At 43.1% G+C, this 25,230-nt stretch overlaps 1 protein-coding gene across 1 annotated transcript in view; it reads right to left on the bottom strand.

Annotated features, from left to right (window-relative positions):
• The window catches only part of ADAM12 (ADAM metallopeptidase domain 12), a 177,612-nt gene that overhangs the window by 43,081 nt on the left and 109,301 nt on the right, over window positions 1-25,230 (bottom strand). The window contains exons 6-11 of the mRNA XM_053949228.1: window positions 20,016-20,199; window positions 16,079-16,144; window positions 15,238-15,309; window positions 13,545-13,714; window positions 11,489-11,573; window positions 6,557-6,705 (exon numbers count right to left, since the gene is read on the bottom strand). Of these exons, the coding sequence (XP_053805203.1) occupies window positions 6,557-6,705; window positions 11,489-11,573; window positions 13,545-13,714; window positions 15,238-15,309; window positions 16,079-16,144; window positions 20,016-20,199 (726 nt within the window). The remainder of the gene's footprint in view (window positions 1-6,556; window positions 6,706-11,488; window positions 11,574-13,544; window positions 13,715-15,237; window positions 15,310-16,078; window positions 16,145-20,015; window positions 20,200-25,230) is intronic.

The following is a 25,230-nucleotide window of genomic DNA, read 5'->3' as shown; positions in this document are numbered from 1 at the left end:
AAGCTTCTGCCAACCCTGCCCTTGCACTCAGCACAAACTCCAGAGAAATCTGCAAAGTCTGAGCCCTTAGACCAGGAAAATCAGCAAGACTTTCCAGAGTATGGAACAAGCATGAAATGGGAATGAGGGCAGGAAGAGAAAACAAGCAAAAGCTATTTTAGATATCTCTGGGAATATATTTGCTACCACAGAAGCTGTCAATAGAGGGGAGCCAATAAAACCAGCTTTTCCTTGCCAGCAGAAATGGGTGTTTACTTATAAATAAGCACAAAATAAAGTGTGATGCACCCCTCCTTGGCCACTGAAGCTAACAAATGGAAGCAAAGCATCAAATGAACTCTTCCTCACTCACAGCAGAGCTGCCTTTCAAGGATAACTTCTCCCAGATTCCACAGCACAGGAATTGGCCTCTAAATACCAAATGTTTCCTAAGCTCATCCAGGGATGCCTGGATCACTTCTACAACAGATCCATGGACCAGCTCATCCCCAGGGAGGCAAACAGGAATGTTCACATTTGCTGCATCTCCTGTGCAGCTCTTGGTGTCACTTTGAGGCCCTCACAGACATCTGGTGCTACTGCTCAGGAAAAAGCCACTCTGTTTCCACTTAAATATTTTATCTCACCTTAATTACTGCTGATGTACTCAGTGTTCAGTGCAGAATATCTAATTGCTCCTGGAGGGAATTAAAACCCAGTAAGCACTCAGGCTCTTTTTCAGTGGTACCTGGAAGAAGCCCACCTGATGCTCCTTCCCATGGTTAATTTCCCCCCATTTCTCCTCAGCAGTGCTTAATTGGAGTCATTAGTTTAATTTGGGACTGTCACTCAGCTGACTCTTAACAGATCACCTTTGCTCTCACTCTCATTCACAAATAGGCAGCTTCCCATTGGCTCCCTGCTTTAATTCTAACATAAAGGTTTGAATTTTACTTAAAAATTTACTGATAACAGCAGGTTCTTTTGGGACTGGTTAGAAAAATGTCTTCTTCGAATTACAACAGTAATTGAACCCATATTTTTCTACGCATGCTTTCTACTCTGTGCTGTTTCTGGGCTCCTAACTGGTCTCCTCCCCCAGACCCTGCCTCCAAAAACGTAATAATTAAAGTGAAATTGTGTACTGAAAGGCAATTACTCAAAATTAGCTGTTCTTTTTTTCCTGTGAGACACCATTCCATAAAAATCCTCTAAAATAATAATCTATAGCTGAGAGATTAAATTGATCTCATTTCTACTTTTTTTTTTCTACTCATGGTCATCACTACACAGAACAGGAATTTCCACCAGCAGTGCCACAGCCCAAGCTCCACTTCCCTGTAACACTTACAGTCATATTTCTCTAAGTAAATTCAATTTAAAATCTGAGAGACTGACTTTAAATCCTAGCTGTGAAAATTGGAAATGGGAACACAAGATTCAAGATAAGAATAGTGGGGGGGGGAAAAAAGGCAGGCAGAGGGGTTCAATTCATTCTTGACTTTTCAAAAGGAGCATCACAGAAGGAACAAGACAATGGGGAGTTGTTTTGAGGGGAAGTATCCTAAAGAAGCTGCTTCCTCCTTCCTGTGTGTCATCAAGGGTTGGAAATCAGAATATGCCTTGGAACTCTTGGAAAAGAGGAAAGCCAGGTCTGCTAGGGCCCTAGATTAAAATAGAAGTTTCCCAAGAGATGTTCTTTCATTCAGAAGTTTGTTAAGCAAATAGCAATAGCCATGCTCTCTCACACATCAGATTTTCCACTTCTTGAATTTCTACTGCTCATTACATATCCTGAAACAATAGCCCATACAGAATTTATATTTTCCTGAGTATATTAAATTATTTTGCATTTATTTAATCTTTTCTCCATCATGGGCTTTGAGAAGAGCCTTCCAGATCAATGTGAGGTGTTCCACCTCAAAATAAATATATAAAGAAAGCAATGGGATGTAGGGCAGTAGGACAGACCTGAGAAAAAATCTCCACCATTCCCATATCCAGGTGCAAGGGGGATTGGAGGGGAACAGCACAAAGCAGCCCTTTCCCCATTTTCCACCAGCTTGTGCCTACGGGAAGGCAAAGAGGGATGGAAGACATGGCTCTGTGCTGGGAGCCAACTCCAGCCCTGGCTGGGATGATCCAGCAACAAGAAATGAACCTGGGAAGAGAAAACACTTCCACCAGGGGCCAGTGAAAGTGGATTTTATTGCAGGCATTGGGCATCCCAAAGGGAAAAAACAACTGTAGGATCAGCATCTGAATGGGCTCGGTGAAACTGCCCATCCTGGGAGGATTCCTGCTCTCACTACCCTCACCCAGGAAGAGGAAATGGAAAGGCATCAAGGAGCACTCCCTGGGAGAGGGAGGGAAGAACAAATTTCCCTGCAGACAAGTTCCCTGTGTGGATCTGTCACCAAATGACACAAGGAAAAACAACACACCACAGCCTTGGTCACGATGAAGATAATAATTTATTTTCTCTGACTCCAACCTTTTATAGTTCTCAAAAGGTGCCAGTGCATTGGAGGGTGAACGTGCCACCTCTCCAGCGACACTGGACAAACTACCTGTACATCAAATTTCTCCACCTCTATGAAAGAATGCAAAACAATAGGTTGTTTACAGAAAGTTGTGTGGGAAAGTTCTCTACAAGAATGTAAACTCAGAAGGCTTTAGAAAACTCTTGATAACCAGGGTGACATGGATCACCTGCATGGAAGCTAAAAGAGCACAGCACTCAAGGACACAGGAAAGTGGGTGAGGGGAAGTTCAACCCTTGAGTTTACAGGAAGGGAGAGCACCAACTATCAAAATTTTGCTTCCCTTAAGGCTGGCAAAAAAAAAAATCTCTGAAGTCAATATTTCAATTTCTTAGTGGGAGCTCACCTGGCTTCAAACCCCATGGAAGGCCCTGTGCTCAATTTTGATGAGGAAGGGCGTGTAAAAATTGCATTTCCAAAATTATTAAATAAACGAGCGCTGCTAATTGGCAGCTTTTTGCTCTGCAGTGCTAAATTCTGCTCACATTTCAAGGGCATAAATCCAGCCCAATGCCTTGGGCTGCACCAGAAGTCTTTGGTATTTACCTGCCTGGCAGGAGGGATATTTTCACTCCTAAGAGGCGACATCTTAGGGAGATATTTGAAAAAAAAAGTGGAATACTGAAGTGGCCTCACTGGCTCAGGCCAGTCCCTTAGTTTCCAGATAATAAGATCTCAGTAAAAAAATTTCACAAATCTCTCTAATATTCCTTCTTTGTCACTTGCAACTGTCCATGTACAAGACAATTAAATAAACTAGAGGAATATCATTACAACAGATGCATAAAAAAGAACACAATGTGTATTAAATATTCCTTACTGATATGATTGGTATCAATGTTAAACATATTTAAATATTAATATTCTGTAGTACTAAATACTAATTTTAGTATTAAATAGTCCTTATCAATAGTATTTTTATAGGAACCACCCCCATTTCTACAGAAGGATTGATGTGATTTTCATAGCAGATATTTGAATCTCTCAAAGTCCTGTATTGACACAAATCTGTGGGGTTTTGTGCTTGATTCCATGTTACAAAAAATACATCTTGCTAAAGTAGTAGGTCTTTAGACAATTGTAGCTCACACACAACTGGTGTTCATCTTGCTGGTATCTTTTAAGAATCAAAACTATAGAAAGCTGATTAAAGGATAGATCCAACAGAGTTTAAATTCCACCCTGATCCCTGGAGGTTTTTTCCCACCAAGACATAATTTCCAAGACCTCTTCAAAGACTGAAACAGAAGAACTGAAAGAAATTACAATAATTGATGAAATCCCTTTTTAGCCAACAGCCTTAAAACATTCCCTTTTGTGCATGACCACACCAATAACTCCAAAGTTAAATTCACAGAGGCCTTTCTGCTATAACTTAGATATTTTCTATTTTTGTAGACATCAGATAAGGACTTCTCAGTGCTTTTTACACTAACTTCAGCTAGATTTTTTTTTTTATTCCACCCATTAAATCTACCTTAAACCAATTAGAAAAGCACAGAGTCAGTGCAGTGAGTACACTGAGAGCAGGCTGTCTCTCTAAGTGGACGAGGGATGCACTTAGTTTTGATTTTTTTTTTGGCTATTTCCAGAGTGCATTTGAGATAAGGAACATTCATTTGGCCTTCCCTTAACAGACAAGCACTTTCAGAGAGGAAAACTTTTCAGTGTTCCTTAAATAATGGTGCTTGAGGGAATATTGCTACTGGTGAGACACGTTGGGTAATTAAATATTCAAAGTGTTAATTTGAAATTGGTGAGATGCAGCTTGGCTCAAGGCATGAAGTGTTCTCCAGGATATTTGTCACAGATTGACAGCACGGTGTCAAGATAAAGCCTAAGGCTATAACCCAAAGTTTCCATTTCTAAATCAATAATCAGTGCAAACCATCAGCCTGCTCAGGGCTCTGAGGCCACAGCTCTTCCTCGGGCACAAGCTGAATGCAGAGTTTGGTGAAAATCCAAAGAGGGGGATGTGAAAATCCACAAGGTGGGGCTGACTCCCCCTGCCCAAACCTGTGGGGTGCTGGGGGTGGGCAGAGCCTTCAACCTGGAAGGTTCTGCAGAAATCCCAGTGGGGGAGCTGAGCTGCTTGGGATGAGGAATGGAATATCCAACTCCTCATATCCTGAGGAGCTCTGAGTGGGCACAGCCTTGCTCTGACCTTGCCCTGAGCCAGCCCAAGCCCAGTGTCAGGACTGGCACATCCAGCACCCAGGACAGGGTCAGACACACCCAAAGGACCCCAGCGTGAAGGAAGAATGAGGAAAGAGCTATTTAATGTCCCTCTCACCAGATGAGTTCAGAAAGTGTCCAGAAATTTCTATCCTGAGAGCATCCCTGTGTTTATTGCAAAGTGGAGCAGCTGCATGCAGAGCCAGTAACTCAGCTGGGCTGACAGAAGCTGGAACATTTCCTTGGGGAGCTCAGAGCCCTGCCCAGGGCTCAGCTCAGCTCAGCTCAGAGCCCTGCCCAGGGCTCAGCTCAGCTCAGAGCCCAGCCCTGCCTGCCCAGGGCTCAGCTCAGCTCAGCTCAGAGCCCTCTCCCACTTCACTCTGTCCCCACAGTGTGCACAGAGCCCTGACCTGTGCAGGATGCAATTCCATGGGGATAATTAACACCCATTGTCTCAGAAGAGCTGAGTTATTTTTCTTTCCCAGACTGTAGAAATCCCTCTCATTCTCCTCCACTCTCACAACTCTCTTTTGTTTGTCTCTCAGCTTGCTGTGCTTGGCCTCTGGCCACAGTCCTGATTTCTGCCCTGATGGAGGGTGACAGCTTTGCCTTTGAAGGGATTCCAAGGCTGCTGTTGGGCTGACCAGCAGGGAACAACCCTGCCCAACCCTCCCTGGCCTCTCCCACATTGCTCCCCTTCTTTCCCAGAAACCTGCAGCCTTGGAAAAGGCAGAGGGAGAGCTGATCACAATTCCCAGAAGAGGTTTTTAAGCAACAGATGAACTTTAAGCACACAGAGTGAACACTGGAGCTGGAAGGGTCTTCAGAGAACATCCACACCATCCTCTTGTCCTAAGGCACATCCAGATGTACCTACACTGCTGGCAGATATTTGCCCCACTGGTTCTTACTGGATTCCAGTCACAGGCAGTTTAATTGGCAAATCTTACTTTGATTTAATCCTTTCAGTCCTAGTCTGAACAGGGACATGGAGAACTCATTCCTCATATCCGTCCATTTCAATAGGAATTAAAAATACATCCCTGCAAGCAGTGACAGCTCACTCTGCCCAGGGTGCCTGAAATTTCAGTGTCTACAAAACACTCTTGTGCCTTGGCACAGTGCCTTTGCCACCAGCAGAGCCTCCCTTCAGTCCTGACAGGGAATCAGGGAATTTCCTGAGCTGGAAGGGTCTCACCAGGATCACCGAGTCCAGCACTCACAGAAGTGAGCACAGGTTCACTGGTTTTTATTTCCCACATTTCTAATCTCTTCTCTTGGAAGATCTCCCTCTGGACACAGAACAGCCTTAATCCCACCGACCTTGCAGATTTAATTTTCTCACAAGCTAAAAGTGCTCCACGCTTGCAACTAAAGTTTGTGCAAACCTAAACACCTGCTCTGCACGAGACAAAGAGTTTGCAGAGAGCCTAAGAGTGCATTTCCTGCATTACTGAATTTCCTACCACTCATCTCAGTCTTGGCTCATTTCCTATTGTGACTGATGCTCAGCTGGCAAGATGAGAGAAGGTGAAATTCTGAAATTCTGATTTAACACTTGCAACACAGCTTGGTTGGTTGTGGCTTTTTTTTTTTTTTTTTTAATTACCCAGCTTCTTACAGCATTTTTGTCTCTCACATTGTTAACCTGGAAATAGAAAGGTGCAATAGTACATGTGCTCTGATAACATTTAATTTTTTCACCTTGAAGAGGATAAATCTTGCAACAAGATTTAACAGGTGTTGAAAAACTTTTTTTTTTTTTTTGTACCTTTTGTTCCTGAGGCACAAAATGAAGGCACAGCTGTCCCACTGCAGCTGTAGCTTGTGCAGCTTGCCAGTCTGAGCCTGGCACTTACCCAGTGGAGGGGTTCATGATGCAGCCCCCTTTATCAGTGGATGCTTTGCAGTTGCAGCCTCTCTCCAGTGTGTCGTGATTCATCCCAAAATTGTGCCCCAGCTCATGAGCCAGCGTCACTGCTGCACCCAGAGGGTTTTCTGAGTGATCCTTTAAAACAAAAATCCACAGGAGAACCAGTCAATTCAGCATATAAACCCAACTCAAGGCACACATTCCCCCTCTAAGGTCCTATCGCCCGTCCTCTGAAATGTTTTATGAGTTTAACAGCTGAAGTTACTCTGTTGTTAAATAAACTCAATTTTAAACTCATCCTTGTACAGGGCAGAGTGGGAATTTCAGGACAGCCTTTCTGGCCACCCAGTTTCCCCATTAGACATTTGAAACCATTGAGAAGCTGTGAAAATCTCTTTACTGGGGCTTAAAATTCTGCTGTTCAAGAAATCCCCTGAACCCCCAAGTGCCAGCAGTGCCAGAGAGAGGTCACCAGACATGGAGTGTTGGAAAGGGAAATCATTTATGGGTGAGGATGAGTGTGGTGAGGGAGAAGTGAGAAGATCCTTCATGTCAGGAGGCAAAATTAAAAATGCAGTGAGATATTTCACTCAGTCTATTTAATTTGATTCAGACTGCTTCTTCAATATCAGAATGTCCAAGATTTCACAAACCTTTTAAGAAAAACCAAGAACCTTTAAAAATTTCCTTTTTAAAATGAAAGGCCAAAGCAAGCCAAAATCTTCCATGGCCTCTTATTAACCTATAAATACTCTAAATGTTGAAAGTGTCATTTTGAAATTTTAACATTAATCCATGTATAAATGCTGATTTTTGGGACAGTCATTTCTGAGAAATTCACTGCATGATTTGATTACAGGCTGCTGATCAGAATGATGTTTTGGCTTAACCACAAGTAAGAGACCTTTCCACACTGATCATTTTTCCTTGAGGGAAAAAAAATCCACTACACTTGTAAGAAAGCTTTCCCTGAAGGCATAAACATGTAATATAAATGCATGATCCACTATTTATCAGTCAGTAAATGGAATTACTGTGTACAGCTGCCTGCTCTAGAAGCGTGCATGAATATATTCACTTTAAATAACTCTTCCTACATCATCTAAGCCAAACTCCAGACTAAAAAGAAGTGAAAGGCAAAACTGTCTAAAACATTATCTAAGTACTAATGGAGGCCTTAATACATGACTTGGGGTAGATTTAAGAGTTTCTTCTTTCATCTGTCTGGGCTAATACTTTTAGTGAACCATTTCTCAAGCAGCAAACAAAATCAAGAAGAGAATACAGTCATTCTGAACACATCGAAATGCTCCTTCTGCAATTGGAATCAACTCAAAAGAATTTTATCTGTTCGCAAAATGTCTCATTTAATTTTTCTTTCTTCCCTGAATTTTAAAACCTTTCTATAAAAATCTTGTGACAGCCAGTTTGTGTGCAATTTGTCCTGCACAACACCTACATAATGAGATATCTTATCTAGATACTGGTCTGATACAGATGGGTTTATCTTTGTGCACACAGTAATTGATGGAATACTTAGACAATTCAGTGTAATTGAACCTGATGTCATTAAAAGAGCACAACCTCTCACTCAAATGGAAAAAAGTGCAGGGCTGAAGATTAAGAAAACAGCAAAATAATTCCATATAATTTACCACTGACTCACTGGATGATGCCTTGAAATTTGGGCTATCTGGTCAAGGCAGAAACTCCTCACTGAGCTACAGACACACAGCAAATTGAGCTCAGACTTTCTTTATTTTTCCAGTATCTCCTCCACGTACTGAGCAGTGATTATATTTCTCTGAATACTCTGAAGATGTCAAATAAAACTAAAAACAAGGATTCACACAGTCCACTCCAGAAGTGGAGCAATAAATGATGTGAAATGTAATTTGGGACTTGAAAAGGCAAACAATTATTCCAGCCCATACGGTTCTCATTTCTTGCTCAGATCCACTTGGAATGCAATTTTATCAGCTTCTAGAGAGGGTTTTTAGGAGGAGGAATGTGATGTCTCAGCAAAAGAGGTTATTTGAAGACAGCATAAATGAAGATTATCAAAACAAACAGTGACATGTTGCATTTGATACTGAGACCGTTTAAGTATCACAAGGACTAAAGAAATGAATAGCAATGTGACTTTGATTTATTCCACCAGGGTCCTTCAAAGTTAACTTGAGCAGTAAAAGTCATTACCAAACACATTTCACAACCACTGAATAAGCAACCATCTACTGTTAAGACATTATAAGCTGTTGCACAAAACACGCAGCTGCTTTCAGCTGAATTCTGCTTCGTTCCACTGGGATTTAAATCAAATCCTAAGCATTAAATGCTGTCACCCACAGCTCCACCAGGCAAATGCCCTGCTCCTGGTATTTTCAGTGTGGGTTCACTCGGTTCATGGAGTCACAGAGTGGTTTGAATTGGAAGGGACCTCAAAAATCATCCAGTTCCACCCCACCTTCCACTGTCCCAGGCTGCTCCAAGCCTGTCCAGCCTGGCCTTGTACACTTCCAGGGATCCAGGGGCAGCCACAGCTGCTCTGGGCACCCTGTGCCAGGGCCTTACACCTTCACAGGGAACAACTTCCTCCTAATATCTAATCTAAATCTCTCCTCTGTAAGTTTAAAACCCTTCTCCCTTGCCCTATCACTATCTGCCCAGATAAAAAGTCACTTTCCTCTTCTCTCAGAAATATTTTCCTTTTCAATCCATGAATTCAGTGGGCAACCTTTGGAAACAGAAGAATGAAGACTGAATCACGTCAAAGACCTGCTTTAATGTCAACTTCTCTTTGGTTTTTCTATGACACTACAGAAACTTCACAGGAAAATGAAATGATAAAGGTCTTGTTAAAACTTCTCACACTCACATGGCTGCTCTGCCTGCTTTGAGTTCTTCTGAAAATTAATGGAGACAGGGTGTCACCCACTGAGAGAGCTCAGCCCTATAGAAAAGAGACAGGCAGGCTCCCAGGGAGGCATGACAGAGGAATTTAGATCATAAAGTAGAGCAGACTAACTGCAAAAAGAACCAGGAAAATCACATCAGACAAGAGTCACTCCAGATTTTGTATTCAAATGTCATTTCTGACGCAGTCTCTCATTGTCTTTTCTTCCAGAACAGGTTTTAGAGTGTGGGAGCTTTTGGTGTTGAATGCTAGGGGTGGGATGGGTGAGAAATTGGCTGAATTTTGAGGCTGGCCAAATTTTCATTTGTGCAGTGTCGAGACACCTGAGCCCCTGACCTTCCCAGGCTGAGAGTGATTCATTCTTTCACAGAATCACAGAATCTTTTAGGTGGAAAAGACCTTTAAGATCATGGAGTCCAACCATTCCTCAGCACTGCCAGGGCCACCACTGCCCCATGTCCCCAAGTGCCACCTTCACAGGGCTTTAAATCCCTCCAGGAGTGGGGACTCCACTTCTTCCCTGGGCAGCTGTGCCAGGGTACAGGAGCCAATATAAATAAATTTGTTTTGTCTGTGCCTGAATCAGCCTTTGCTAACTCAGGGGATGATTGGGCAGCTGCACTTTTGGGGTTTTGGGGTGAGTGTTTGCTTCATTTGGATTTGGCTCTTTTTTGAGGATTTGCTTAAAGAGCTGGAGAACGTTTCTGGTTATTCTGTGCAAGTTTCAAGTTAAATTGCACCTCAAAAGCTTAAATTCACTGAGTCTCTGGGTAACATCGTGCTCCCTTTCATGACAGAAGCTTCAGCCTGGCCCAGGACTCGTCCACAGAGCCTGGGTTTCTCCTGGACGTATAAATCAGTCCCCTCTTTATTAGAATGCTCTAAAGAAATGCTGATTCTTGTTTTCTTGATGCTGGAATGAACTATTTGTAATTATTTCTCTTTAAAGTGACAGTTTCCAGAGCAAAGAGAACTGACTTGGCTGTAAATTATACTGTGGAGTGTTTTAAATCTTATGCTAAAAATTAAAAGGACAAAAAGTCATCATGAAGGGCATCTCTGACTGCAGATAAAGCCAAGGCAGTGACTGCAGGGCTGAGTCAAATGGCTAAAATGGGGCTGTGTGCCTCATCTGTGCCTTTACCAAGACTTGGAGGTGCACTGGGACACTCCTACAGCTCTTCCTTCCTTTTTGTCCTCCTGTACCTCTCCCCCAGGTACCCAGTGAATAATTGTCACAGACAGCAATTACAGACTCAGCTTCTCAAGCTATCAAGAGCCTGAAACCTTTGTCTTTTCTACAACTTTGACACAACTTCTCCCAGATTATGTGATTTCATCATTCTATTTTAAAGCTTCTTCCCTCCGTCTTAGCACAAAACACTGTAAAATTGAAATTCAAAAAAAGAAAAAATCAGAAAGAAAGTACATCAGAACTCCTTGCAGAAATTGGACAAGATGTTTGCTTGTCTGTTCACCATGTCTTGCATCTAACAACAACAGTAATGCCCTGGGAGAGACTCAGCTGGAATAAATGCTGCCATTGTTTGTTCTTGCTGTCTGGCAATGCAATAAAACCTCTGCTGCAAAGATGGAAAATAAGGCCTAACACAGGAAACTCTATAAATACAGAATAAGATCAATACAATAAAAGATTCAGGATAGACTGCTGCTGCCTGTAACACAAGTATACCCAAGTGTATAACAAATACATCTTCTGGTTCTCTTCCTTCCCAGCACCTCAGCACCTGGTTCAATAACAATTAGAGGTATAAACTTGCAAAGAGGCCCTGCTATATTTTAATGCAATTTTTTTTTTTTTTTTTTTTTTTTTTTTCACTATGGAAACTATCATTTACAAGCAATCTGAACGGGGATATAGACAACAGAGAGATGGAAAATGGGACAGATGGGGCTGGTTTAGGAGGCTGGATCACAGGACCTGGTGTGGTGTCACCCCAGCTGGGCCAGTTGGAGTGGCTGAGTGCTTGCCCCACTTACCATGACGACCCCTCCAGACTGCTCTGCTGTGCACATGCTCATGATGGGAGCCATGCCAATGGTTGTCCCCTGGAAGTACACCCCGCTGCAGGAGGGGGAGAGGAGACACAGAGCCACCAGTCAGTGCCAAGATAGCTCCCCGTTGTTTCCAGTTCTGGGTTTCTGCCAGTCTCAAACAAAGACCCCGTTTCTGCTCCCCACATTTGCAGGTCTGAAGCAGTGGAAAGCCCAGATGGGCTGCGCTGCCTCAGCTGAACTGAACCACAGTGTCCCAGCTCTTGGAACATCCATTGGATCACCCCCACTGGATCACTCCCACTGGATCACTCCCACTGGATCACTCCCACTGCGTCACCCCCACTGGATCATCCCCATTGGATCATCCTCACTGGATCACCCCCACTGGATCATCTCCAATGGATCACCCCCAAAGGGATCACCCCCAATGGATTACCCCCATTAGATCACCCCCACTGGATCACTCCCATTGCATCACCCCCACTGGATCATCCCCATTGGATCATCCTCAATGGATCACCCCCACTGGATCACCCCCAACTGGATCATCACCACTGGATCACCCTCATTGGATCACCCCAAATTGATCATCCTCATTGGATCACCCCCACTGGGTCATCACCATTGGATCACCCTCATTGGATCACCCCCACTAAATCACCCTGATTGGATCACCCCCACTAAATCATCGCCATTGGATCACCCCCAATTGGATCATCACCACTGGATCATCGTCATTGGATCACCCCCACAGGATCATCACCATTGGATCACCCTCATTGGATCACCCCCCAATTGGATCATGCCCACTGGATAATCCCCATTGGATCACCCCCAGTGGGATCACCCCCATTGGATCACCTCCAGTGGGATCACCCCCATTGGATCACCCCCATTGGATCACCCCCACTAAATCATCCCCATTGGATCACCCCCAATTGGATCATCCTCACTGGATCACCCCCATTGGATCACCCCCACAGGATCATCCCCAATGGATCATCTCCAGTGGGATCACCCCCATTGGATCACCCCCACAGGATCATCCCCACTGGATCATCTCCAGTGGATCACCCCCACTGGATCACCCTCCTTAGTTTTTACTGCTGCAACAGGACCCTTCTTCCCTTTGTTTGTTTCTGAGGCTGGGAGCAGGAGTACAAGCATAAAAACGACGTCCCTAACTCAGAGAAGGTTTGCTGTAATGCAGGGGGAAGTTTATGTGCTACTTGTGATGATGCACAGCCTTGAATGCAATAATTTCAAACAAAGTGTTATTATACATATAGAGCAAACAAATATCTCAGGAGGGACAGTTTGGAAGGGCTCAATTTATTCTTATTCAGGTAGTGTAAGAAGTAAATAACTCCTTTAATTACTGAGACATCAGGTGTGTTTATCTGCTCAGTATAAAGAATAGTCAATTGATCAAAATAATACCTATTCAACAAAGAGGTGTTCCTCTTACCTTTTTTTTTAAGAGTGCTTTGATTTTACAGAACCAAAGACTGGTTTGGGTTGACAGGGGCCTTTGCTCAATTACTTTATTCCAAGAAAAAGCAGCAGGGTCAAATATGTTTATGGTTTAGTTTTTAAATCATGAATGCAAATGAATTGTCTAAATTAGACAGCATTTTAAAGCATACTGAGGTCTTTTCATTAAGAAAGAGGCTTCACATTAGGGTCAGAGCAGGACTGTCTTTTCCAGTGAAAATTTAGACTGAGGGCAGTTTAAACTGGTTGTAAATTCACACCCTGAGCATGCAGCAGCTGATTACATCCTCCTGCTCTACACGAGTTGTACTCAGGACAGGCTTTGAGCACCAGGGCTGGAAAAGGAAACTCGTCTGGAGCATCTGCTGCAGGGCCCTGCAGAGTGATTTTAGGTTTGATGTTTGCAGAGGGGAAAGGCAAACCCTCAGGAACACAGATGTTCCTTCCAAGAGCTTAGCAGCTGGGGAAGGACTCAGCACAACTGTCCTGAAATCCCCAAAATCTCCAAAATCCTGGTGGGTATCAAATCCAGAGTCAAGCCTACCTGATCAGCTGTGCATTGTCATGGGCTTTCCGAGGCAGGAGTTTGAGCTTTCTCCAGTCCAGGAACTCATGCAGGCTGGTGAAAGGGTCCTGGGAGATGGAGCACTTATCCATGTCATTCCACACCTCCACTCCCACCAGGGCCACTCGGATGTTTAGTGGCCTGTAGAACTAGAGGAGAAAAGTAGGATGTATGTGTCTAAAAAAAAATTCAGACTAGAATATTCAGATTAGAATGCTTCAATAAAAACATAATGAACCTTTCTTGTAGAGGTTAAAACAATTTCTTCTTCAGGGCAAAACACCTGACGGGACTCAGACAAAATATTTCCAAGACTCCCAAAAAACAGTTCTGACCCAACTCAGTACCCATAAGGCATTCAAAGAGATCCAGGGATTTCCTGCTTCTCCCTGTCCTACCCAACCCTCAACTCCCTGCCCATGGCCTTCAGCCCTGAAGGAACTCCTGGCCATGGCAGATGAGCGTCCCAGGGCTGCCCCACCCTGCACTGCACAGATCCCACTCCAGAGGCCAAGGAACTGTGCTGTGCTGTGGTTGTGGATCACAATCATTGCTGACAACGAGCCAGGGTCATCAAGCCTTGCAGCAGAGCAGATAAAACCAAGTGATCTGATCTATTCCCCCACCAGCAAAGGCCATTTTGCTGCAAGAGGGGAGGCAGAGCAACATCAGCAGAGCCACGACAACAGTTCTAATGTGAGAGTAATGTGAGGAAGGAGTCAGGGATTGATCGAGTCCAGATTTGCCTGACAGGCTGAGGAAAACACCCAGTAGATCTTTGTCTTGTTTCTGTGCATTCCAGTCATTTGCAGAACGCCAGCGTTTGCTGAGCATAAATTAAGCATGAAACAAAAAATATACGACAATATGCAAAATTAATTTTGAGCAGGTAACATATAAACACCTGTCCTCTGGCAATAAGTCAAAAAGACAATTGTGGATGAGGCAGGGGTGTCTTCAGCAGCTTGTTTTTAATCAGGAATGCTTCTCCTTGAGCTGCTGCCCTTGAAGTATCACTTGATAAGTTCTCAGATAAATTAAGACACTCTCAGTTATAATTTCACTAATAGAATCCTAATATTTTCTGGCCATACAGCCTGACAAAAATAAACTCTAGTTTGTTCAAAAACCACACTTTATTGTTTACTGTCAAGGAATTATTTCAAGACCTAAAAAAATCCAGTGTATGTCCCTCTCTTATTGCTCTCACTCAGCCATCAACTCTGCTTCCTTATTTTTAATTCTGCCATCTTCCTTGGATTACACATGTTATTAACTGTGTTTTCACAGGCCTTTGTTGGCTTTACAACTGGGCCTTCCCTTGTTGCTACAAATGTCTTTGTTCTCCAAATTTCTCTTAAAAATAATCTTTTTTTTTTTTTTTTTCTACAGGTTGTTCTATAGGTGATTATCCCCACCTTCTTCCCTGGTGAATAAAATCCTAGGGCTAAATTGGGCTTTTTCTTAGGAATAAATCTTTACATCTCATATGCAGCAGAGCAGAGCTCATGGCTTTGTGTATCAAAAGGCAAATGAAAGGTTTAGATTTGCTTTTCCAGAAGCTCTGCTCTGAAGAACTGGAGTACCAACCAAGCTGCAGGGTTAGCTCCTTCAGCATCCTCCAGAAAGTGTGGTAAGGTTGGGAAAAGGGAAACAATCCTCATGTTCTTACCTTATCAACGTAGTTTGCAATTTCTATCAGCCTCTGCTTAATTTTTTCCACATCTTTGCCTTGTCTCTGAAACTTGGAATGCAAAGGGTCAATGTACCAGCAGCACTAATGTCACAGAGCTTCCCCCCAAGAGCCAGCACATCAGGGATCTTTGGGAATGAGGGTGCAGCCAAAATCCACCAGCAGACTCCTGCTGGATTCACAGTCTGCCCCAAAAGAAACCCAGACTGTGGCACAGGATTCTGGTCGTCGTGAAAAGATTTTAAAATCTCCAAGTGTTACGTAGGGGTCTTTTCAGGTCTTGCAATTCTCTAAGTAGCAGTGTTCAAGGAGACCAAAAAAAAAAAAAAAAAAAAAAAAAAAAAAAAAAAATTCAAGCCAGGATTCAGATCTTTGCCATTCAGCTCACTGGAACATTTTTACAGCCAGTGCTGGGTACTTTGTACTTTGAAGGTCCCTTTGCAAACCATCAGGAAGGCAGTCGTGCTCCATGGACTGTGATGGCCAAGCACTGCTCCAGAAGCCCTGACAGCCCCACTGAGGGCACAGTGAATGGCAGTGAGGACTTAACTTGCCCAAGGAATGAGTATTTGCCTCTTCCATACTGACACAGTTATTTCAGAGTCAAACTCCTTCTGAGGTATTGCAAGAAATTTTGCAACTGAGTATCGCTGTTGTCCTATCTTAATAATTCCTTCCTTGCTCAGCCCTAATTAGGGAGGATGATTTACCTCAGAAAACATCATATTATTGTCTGAAGCACCTTATTTGCAGCACCATGGCAACTGAACTGAGCTGCCCCTTTGCTGCTCACATAACTTTTTATTTTGCAGTTCCTTACCTCACGATTATCTGCCACAATAACAAGCTCCACGTACTTCGTTGTCTTCAGAGTCTCCCTCTTGTACTGTCAAAGAAACCATGAAAGTCTTATTTTGTTTTCAGCCTTGATACAACAAAGTGCTTGCAAGAGGAAATACACAGTGTCTCAGGTTTCCTACATTTTACTGGGATTTTGCTACACACAGATTTCTAGTGTATTCCTCCTCCTCGTGGAAGTTTTCCTTACAAAACCCCTCAGGATTTGATCACAGAAAGCAGGAGAGTGGTGCAAAGTGTCTCTCAACCTTTCAGCTTTCTGCAGTTGAAATGTTTGAGTTATCTTTCCTCACAGGAGAATATCCCCTCCAGCAGAAAGACCTTTGCTGTTTCTGAGGCACTTTTAAAGGAGAGATGAGGTAACTTCTAACAAACATTTCACACAATAGACAAACTGGTTACTAAGAAAAATGAGAGATAAAGGGATATTGAGTGAAGCAGAGAAGAGGTCAAGAAGACAACTGATAAATTATATAGGAAGAAAAACCCAAAAAAAAAAAAAAAGCAGAACCAACTGTCAGTGTCTGGGGAAGCAAATTAATACTTGAAAAATGGAAGGCACACATTTAGTTCTGTATCTGCATATTCATATAAAATGCAGGTCTAAGAGAATCATAATGCTTAACTGAAAAAACAAAATCAGTGAAGAAATTATTTTGTAAGAGTACAAAACACATCACAGCTTCTTTGTTTCCCTAAATTTAAGTGACCTATTAGTCCTGTAGAAGTTCTGTGATTTACAGCAGCAGAATCTATCTATCCTATCATTCCTTCCTCGTGTCTGGACTAGGGAAAAGAGGTCTCAGCAGAATATCTGATCTTCCTGCCAGAACTTGGAGGGCTTAAACAGATGTTTGACCTACAAGTGACCATCATGTCTTGAGCTGCAGCAAAGCTCTTTAACCTGAAACATGACTAAAGCTTTCCAAGGAAAACTGCTCCAAGGCAAGCTGAGAGATCCCTTAAGCACAGCCAGAGCTGGACACCTCCTTCCAGCCAGATCTCACTAAGTTTTCTTCACATTAGCAAACTGTTCCTCTTCGTTATCTGCAGATTAATGATTTTGATGTTTTGCAAGAATTAGAGGAAAAGTGAGCGACGCAATCTTTAGTATCTGACTTTCAACTAATATTTCATAGTGTTGCAAACTCCATTAACTTGATAAAGTTTCATTTGGACAATATTTATGGATGGAGAGAGGAGTAAAAGCTGCTGTTAATGAACTAAACATCAAGGATGCAAACTCTTGACAGGATTACACTTATTAGGGGCTCTGGCAAATGAGCTGAGGTAGATTCTTTTAAAACTTCTGGCACTGGGGTGTGCTGTCACTCAGACACGAGTGAGGTGCCACAAAGGGTAAATGGCCATGAGGCTGCTGTTTGTGATGGAATTGATCTCTCAGACACTAAAACTCTCCCATCCTGAAATTTATTATGAGGGCCTAAAGAGATGCATCTCCAAGGTGCCTCTCATCCTCCTCCAAGTGAAGAAGAAGAGATGTACAGGAAAATCTGGGTTCAAAGGAGCAAGGAGAGCTCTTTTACATCATTCAGTTTAAAACATTTCCCTCTTACCAAGAGTAAAACTGTTTGGACTGGAGTGAGCTGGAGAGAAATTGGCTAGCAGGCATAAAAATCACATAAGCCTCTGGTGACTGACTTGCATAACAAATCTGTTCCTGAGAATTGCCCAAAGGCTATGTGAATTCCTAGGATACAATATTTATTTATGAAATATACCTAATTATGGCTTCTTTCAGCTTGCTCTCTGCAGCCAGCTGCATCAATGCTCAACCTCTTTGCTGAGTTAATCCTTCAGAACTGAAAGGAGGAGTCAATGACACAGCCATGAGAGTTGGGGGACAATGGGCTTTGTTCCACTGACCATGACATGACTTTGTTCCACTCTCCTCTGCTTCTTCCCCACCTGATCCTGTCCCAAACCTGCTGTCCCAGCAGCTGTACCCCTTCCTCAGCCTTCCCTGCCTGGGAGTTGGCATGGCTTGGATGGACACTGCAGTGGTGCAGCCTCTCTTTCCTCATGCTCTAAAAAAATCCCCTGCCTGGTTGTGGCCACCAGCACCACCAAAATGGCTTTTTTTCCCTTGTGGCTACAGAGAAAATTCCCTACTGCAGGGAGTGTCCTACACACCAGACATTCTGCAGGGCCCTGTCTCAATGGAGCTCAGCTGGAAAATGCTCCTTGGTGCAGTTTGAGGTCCAGTGAGTCAGGAAACGACCCAGCACTCACAGAGACCCTGCTCCAGCTGGGCACAGGTGTCTGTGACACCCTCTGCATCTCCTGCCTTGCTCCACGGGGGCTCCTGCTTGGATCTGGGAAGCTGAAGCTGCTGCTTGTCCCATCCTTCATCCGTGCTAGCATCTAACCAAAGCCCTTGGTGATACACTGAGCTCACATTTCACCTCTGCTCAATAACAATTTCGTGTAGGTGGCTGAGTGAAGAGTCAGGGGATAAAACCAAACAAAAATCTTCCCCCAGACCTGTCAAGAAGTCAAATATTTTAATCATGCCCTGAACCTTAGACCAGATTTCTGTTTAATTCTGTCACCCAGTGTGATTTGGAGCAGCTTTATGTCTTCCCACTTTGCAGGTCATCTTTATTTGACATGCCCACTGACATTCTGCTTAGTGACAACACTGAAATATGAAAACTCACTGCACACATGACATTTGACAGCTTTCAAAATTCCTACATTAGAAGCTTAACCAACTTCCTCATTAAATATATTGTACCTATCCATATGATGTGACTGTTGACAGGTTTTATAATTATGTCCACTGAACCACAGCAAAAATATTTTCCAGATATTTAAAGTGAAATTTGAGATGTAGTTGAAGACAGCAGCAAAATGGAAGAACCATAAAGGTAATAATAAAATGGCTTTGGTTGTGTCAGTTTGTTACATGCATGCATTTTATTTCTTCATTACATTGACTACTTCAGTGGAATTCAAAGTCACAAACAATTTGGGGAAAACTTAATAAAGTTGTGTTTCCAATGTTTTCCACCCACACATGCTTTTAGAAATACACTTAATTCTTATAATGTTACATGCAAAGGTTAATGCTCTAGATGTAATATTCCTAAAAATGTAAAATAAATTAATTCCATTGCATAATTATGTCTAGAGATGTCACTGAGGTTACTTTCCTTAACGATGGACCTGATGCAAAGCCTGAGTTGTACATGCAAATACAAATCTCCATATGTGACATTCAATTAATGCTGATGGCAGATTTGTATCGTTATGTAATTCCTGAACACCTAACCCAGCCTTTTCTACAACCCTTATCCAACATGCAGATGAATTTGTTACAGCATTTCCTCTTCCTGGTTTTTGGCTCATTTCATTCTCTAATTTCCATTAGCTAGATGCATCTCACATGAAGTACATTTCTGCCAACATCAAAGCAACTCCAGTAATACATCTGTAAAATAATATGCTGAGAATTTGTTTTGTCTGCATAAGAGACTTTGCTACTAAAATATAGAGGTTCCAAACCTGGTATTAGCAAAGTATCCCAGCTATCATGTTCTCTTTCATCTTGGGAGGGCAAGAACTTTTCCAGACATTGCTGAATATTCTCAGGGAGCCTCAAATTCTGGTTCTAACCATACAAGAACCAAAATATATGACCATAATATGAACCCATAAACTTTTCTGTGTTGAAAAGGAAGTGAAAAGCAAGTTATGCACAGAGAGTCCAGGAAAAGTAATAAAGCTTTAACAAATAATTTCATCTGCACTTCAGCAGACGGCACCAAGGGAAGCCGATGGTGTGGGTTAAGGTTTTGCTCAGTAGAGGCTCTTGTGGTGGGCAGTAATATGGAAATGCTGCCAAGCAGACACAGAAAAGCACATCAGCCACCTACCCTGGCAGCTGGAGAGTGCTGTGACGTGGCACTGGCAGCAGCCCCTGTGGCAGGGATGTCCAGCTGGTGGCCACAAGATCCCGGGGCTATTCTCAGATTCTCCGCTCGGTAGATCTTGTGTTCTCTTGTAGCACCTTCCAGTGGCTCCAGAACGTAGCTGTTGTTTTCAAACACAATGATTCCCCTGGGACACAGGAGGGCAGAGTGAGACACGTGGTTTTCAGGAGCTTGTCTACACCAGAGTTACACCAAGTTTAATAGTGATGGAGTATGAGAAAGCAAAACACTGATTTACAATGTCACGGGCGAGCAGAGCAGGAAACATCAGAGCTGTACATTTGTCATTGCAGCACACACTATGCTTTAAAAGAACCAATGGCTCACAGAAATTTGTCTCTTCTGAAGTGCTGCACTGCAGAGCAAAATGATATTTGTGCTTTATTTGTTTTCCATTCTCCCGGTGATGCACTGCCGACGCCGACGGAGCCACGGCAAACGGGAGCGAACCAAAGCCTGGAGAAAGGCTTTGGGAAGGAAGGGACAGTGGGAAAACATTCATTCCAGTCTGCAGTTCCATTACAGCTGCTAAACCAAACCCTGCCAGATCCAAGAGGCCTCGTGGTGTCAGGATGGATTATTAAATATTGCCCAGCGGGGCAGCAGGGGGAAGCTCAGACACAGGAAGAGCTGGTTCCTGTTTCGCTCATTGTACTGCCCAAAAGAATAATTTTGGCTGCAATACCACCTGCTCCCTGAGGAACTCACAGATTTTCCAGTGAAAGCTCTCTTGCTGACCTCTTTAAGCTACAACCTGGAAGAGGAAAGAAACAGGGTCCTTGCGCTGGGTCCTGCCCAGTTGAGATGCCACAGCAAAACAAAGGTGACAAAAGGCTGAATGTGTGACAGGCTGGGAGAGCTGGGGGTGTCCAGCCTGGAGAGGAGAAGGCTCCAGGGGGACCTCAGAGCCCCTTCCAGTACCTAAAGGGGCTCCAGGAGAGCTGGAGAGGGACTTGGGACAAGGAATGGAGCGACTTTATTTTCTTAGAGTGTCTTTTTTGGTGTTTTAAAAGTGTCTGCCCTTTTTATTTCTGTCTGTGCTGTGACAAAGGTGAGATACAACAACCACTGTGAGACCAGTGTCGCTGTACAGATTTTCAGAAAGTTAAAAAAAAGAAGGATGAAATAGGAGAAAAAGGACCCAAAAGCAGGTTAATGATACTAGAAGACTGATTTTAAAATAAAAATAAAATTATTAGGGTAAAGCTACCGTCATTATCCTCTTATTAGGAAGATATGATGAAAAAACTCAAAGTCTGTGGTCTGCTAACAAATTAACTGAAGTATTATTCCAAGCTGACTGCACAATTTTGCTTCAGAGCACCATTAACACCAGTTCAGCCAAGCCAACAGACATTTTACTGGTGACTGGAACAGCTAAAAAAAAGCAGCCTCGAAAGCCACGATACCAAAATCTGCCTAACAGCAGTCCAGGAGCCTGTTTTACTGACCTGAACCAAGGCTCAGGGCCTGATAATTCATCTGCAGCTTCCTCAGTCCCCTTGGCAGAGCAGGTGAGACACGTTCACCCATCACCCAGCAGCTGGGAGTGATGGATCAGGGCTGGAAAAGCTGGGCTGATTTATCCCAGCAGCCCTGCAGCTCCAGCCAGGATCCCAACAACCTTCCTGACTTAGGCACCTCAGGCAGGTCACCCCATGATCTGAGTAACCTCACACCTCACAGCTCTAAATTATTGTCAGAGCTGCCTCACTCCGTGGAGGATTTAGGAAATTAGGACAATATATTTGCTTCACTCCAAAAACCAGCAGCCCTGTAATCAGCACAATCAAATAAGGATTGTTCTCTTGGCCTTGTGCAATTAATCATTTAATTTTGGAGGCAGGACTCCATTAGTCACTCTTTGAAATGGGCCAGCCTGACCAGCTCCCTGTGCTGACAACTCAGAAACAGCAGAAAAGCATGCAGGGGTTTATTTTTAATGCTAAGTTTGCCTTTCTTAGAACATTCACTTTCAAAATTAGAAGCTTGAACAATTTTCTTTATTACTTACATTACTAGAAAGGTAGAGACGTAGTTCTATCCTGGGTAGAGTTCTCTCAATTTTAATTTTTTAAAAAATATTTTAAAGTGAGCATCTTGTTTTCAGGAGTTCATATCCAAAATGTGCCACATCAATGCCACATTTCCAATGTATCCCTCATGTACCCAACCTCTGTCTGAAAGAACTAAATAACCATTTCTTTAAAAAGAACTAAATAACTATTTCTTTACCCCTCATTTCCTTTAGCTGCTGAGGGTATGGACAAATTATTGGATCCCAGAATGATTAATATGGGTTTTTCCTGAGCATACCACTCTGATTCCCATCCCATGGGACAGCCTGGGGCTTTAAGGACAGTTTCATTTTGCCTATGGAGCAATCCCAGGAGAAGGAAAATCTGCGGATTCGGCAGAAAGAAAACCAGACTTTTCATTTAAAGCACACTTATCCCTTGAGTGCTGCCTACAGGATATCAGCACTTGGCTTGTGACCATCTGTAATAAGATAATGAATATCAAATATGAATTTTCTTGGCCAGCTCTCTGGTTTTGACTAATTTTCTTTCCCTACAATTGCATTTTTTCCCCCATTGTGCAGTGCCAAGCACAGCACCTTAAAAATGTAACGAGTCAAGAGTTATGCTTCCTTTCTTTTTTATTTTTTGTGTGTGTGAACAATACCCACCAGTCATTCAGGGCTGAGAATTTGAGGCAAATAAAATAAATCCGTAGCTACTGGTTCCTTCCACTCTCCTCAGGTGTTTCCAAGGAGCCTCTGTTACTCCTCCACCATTTCTGTGTCTCCCTCTTCAGCAGGGTTCTCCCAGACTCCTGAGTCAGCCCATGTTCCCAGAAACTTTTCTATTTTTCAGGAGCCATTAATGTTAAACAATGCAATGTTTTCCACCGTGGCAAATAAAATATTCATGTGGCAAATGGCATATTAAACTACAGATTCCCCAATCAAAAATTATACAAAGAACCCCAAAGAGATTTCAGCAAGTCCTTAAGACCGGTCTGTGGGATTTCTATGGGACAAAAGGCTACCAGAATTCCCAAACATTACAAATGTTTGAGGGGGGGAAAAAAGCAATATGAAGTATTCAAATTTTAGTGTCAGTTGTCTAATTCTGGGTTTTCCTCGGTCCCAAACCTACAGATGCTGGGAAGTCAGAAAGATTTGCAAACGAGGCAGGCAGGAAAGCCAAGAGACAGCCCCAACCCTACCTGAAATTCTCCCTCTGTCTCCTCCATCACTGGTAGCAGAGAGGGAGGGAAAATATCCACCCCAAGAGCACGTCCAGACATCAGCTCCCAGGCTCCAGGCCAACTGGAAGCAGCTCCAGTGTGGTCCCCAGCCTGGTTAAATTTGACTCCAGCTCAGCACAGGGTTTGGTCCCTGCTCATGCCTGGGGTCAACACCAGACCAAGCACCTCCACATCCCTGCTGAGCCACCCTGGACATGGAAATCTCACGGGGTTCTGCCTCCTGTCCTCCCTTCTGAGCCACGTGGACTCCTGGGAATGTCAGTATGGGATGGGAGAGCTCTCCCCGTCTCAAACAGAAATTAAAACATCTCAAACAGAAATTAAAACTCACACCATTTCACATTGCCAGGAATCTCTCAATCGGGGAAAGGCAATTTAATGGAATAATTCCACTTTTTAAACTGTCAATAAAATCAAATATAATTATTTTTTTTCCTCTTAAAAAGGAAAACCAAAACAAAACCTAAAGCGAGGCCAGTCGTATTTCATAAATCAACAGGCTTTAGGAAATCTCAAAATATAAATGGGATTTTTCTTTTCCAACTTGTCAGCAGAAGCAAAGGTCCTGCCAACACAAACCATCAACACATACTTGTCTGAGAAATTGTGATGCTGAAGCAAAACTTGGCTGGGACAGCACTATATGAAACTATTATATATTATTCTGCTGCACTATACAGGGGAAATTAAGTAAATTGATAAACCTGAGATCTTTGAGTGCAATTAAACATTTGGTTTTAATGAAGCTCAAAGTTACATTCATTTTCAAACAACAATAATAAAAAGCTCCATTTCCACTGGCAGAGGAATGAGGATGTCCTGGGTTGGTGAGAAATGAATTAGAGGGCAATCGTGCTCACACACAAAATATTCACTTGAAGTCTGTGCCTGCCCACAGACACTGCAGTGCTCCTGTGGCACCTGAAACCTCCAGGCCCTTCATTCCACAATCAGTGCTACAGCTTCACAAAGACAGGGGCTGATCCCACAGCTCTTCCACGGATTTTCAAGGTGAAAAGGCACCAGAATTGGAGCCCTGTGGCCCTGGAGTGCAGGGCTGCTCAACAGGCACCGACTCAGGGGTGATCTGTGCACTCAGAGGGCATTTTTATTTATTTTTATTATTCATTCTGCATTCCCAGGGCTCTGTATAACAATTTCCCAGGCAAGTAAGCAGGCAAACAAACAAAAGGGGAAGAAAAATGAAGTGGTGAATGAGGACTTCACTTTTAGGACGTTTTAATAAGTTGCAGATGGATACTATGGGGATAAATGAGCAGGATGATCTATTGACTGTTTTTCTAATAGAGCTGATATTTAGATATTTTTCAAATGGTTTGGTCATTCTTTCAGGGACTGGGAAATACAGAGAACAGGAGTCTGGAGGCAGATGTGCTCCTGTCTCTGCCTCTGTCCCTGGTCACCTCTTTTTGCAACAACTCCTCACCTCTAAAATAGAGGAAATTTTAGTATCCACAGAAAAAACATTATCTATTGATGAAGAGCACAATAGGAAAGAAAAACAATCCTATTATCCTACTACACTGCACAGCAGGATTCTATTAAAATAACAAATCTGACCCAAATCAACCAAGGGCAGCCTCTCAAAGGGGGTGGAAGCAGTAGCACCACTGCATTTACATCTCACAGGAGTGGTGGAGGTGTTCTCACACAGACACATCATCACTCACAGAGCTTCTGCTCCAGCCAGTGCTTTTCATGAACCAGAAAATATATTCTCTAAAATGGAATCATGGCCAGAGCCTCCTGCAGCACGCACTTCATCCTTTCTCAGTGCAGGGCAGATCTGTCCAGAGTGGACGCAGATCGAGCTGCAACTTTGATTCCTGGAATTCCAGCAAGGAGTTACTTGGATGGGAAGAGA

Source organism: Vidua chalybeata, chromosome 8, assembly GCF_026979565.1.
Source record: "Vidua chalybeata isolate OUT-0048 chromosome 8, bVidCha1 merged haplotype, whole genome shotgun sequence".
Taxonomy (NCBI): Eukaryota; Metazoa; Chordata; class Aves; order Passeriformes; family Viduidae; genus Vidua; species Vidua chalybeata.
Note: the sequence above shows the minus strand (reverse complement) of the source record. Positions and strands in the feature narration are given on the sequence as shown.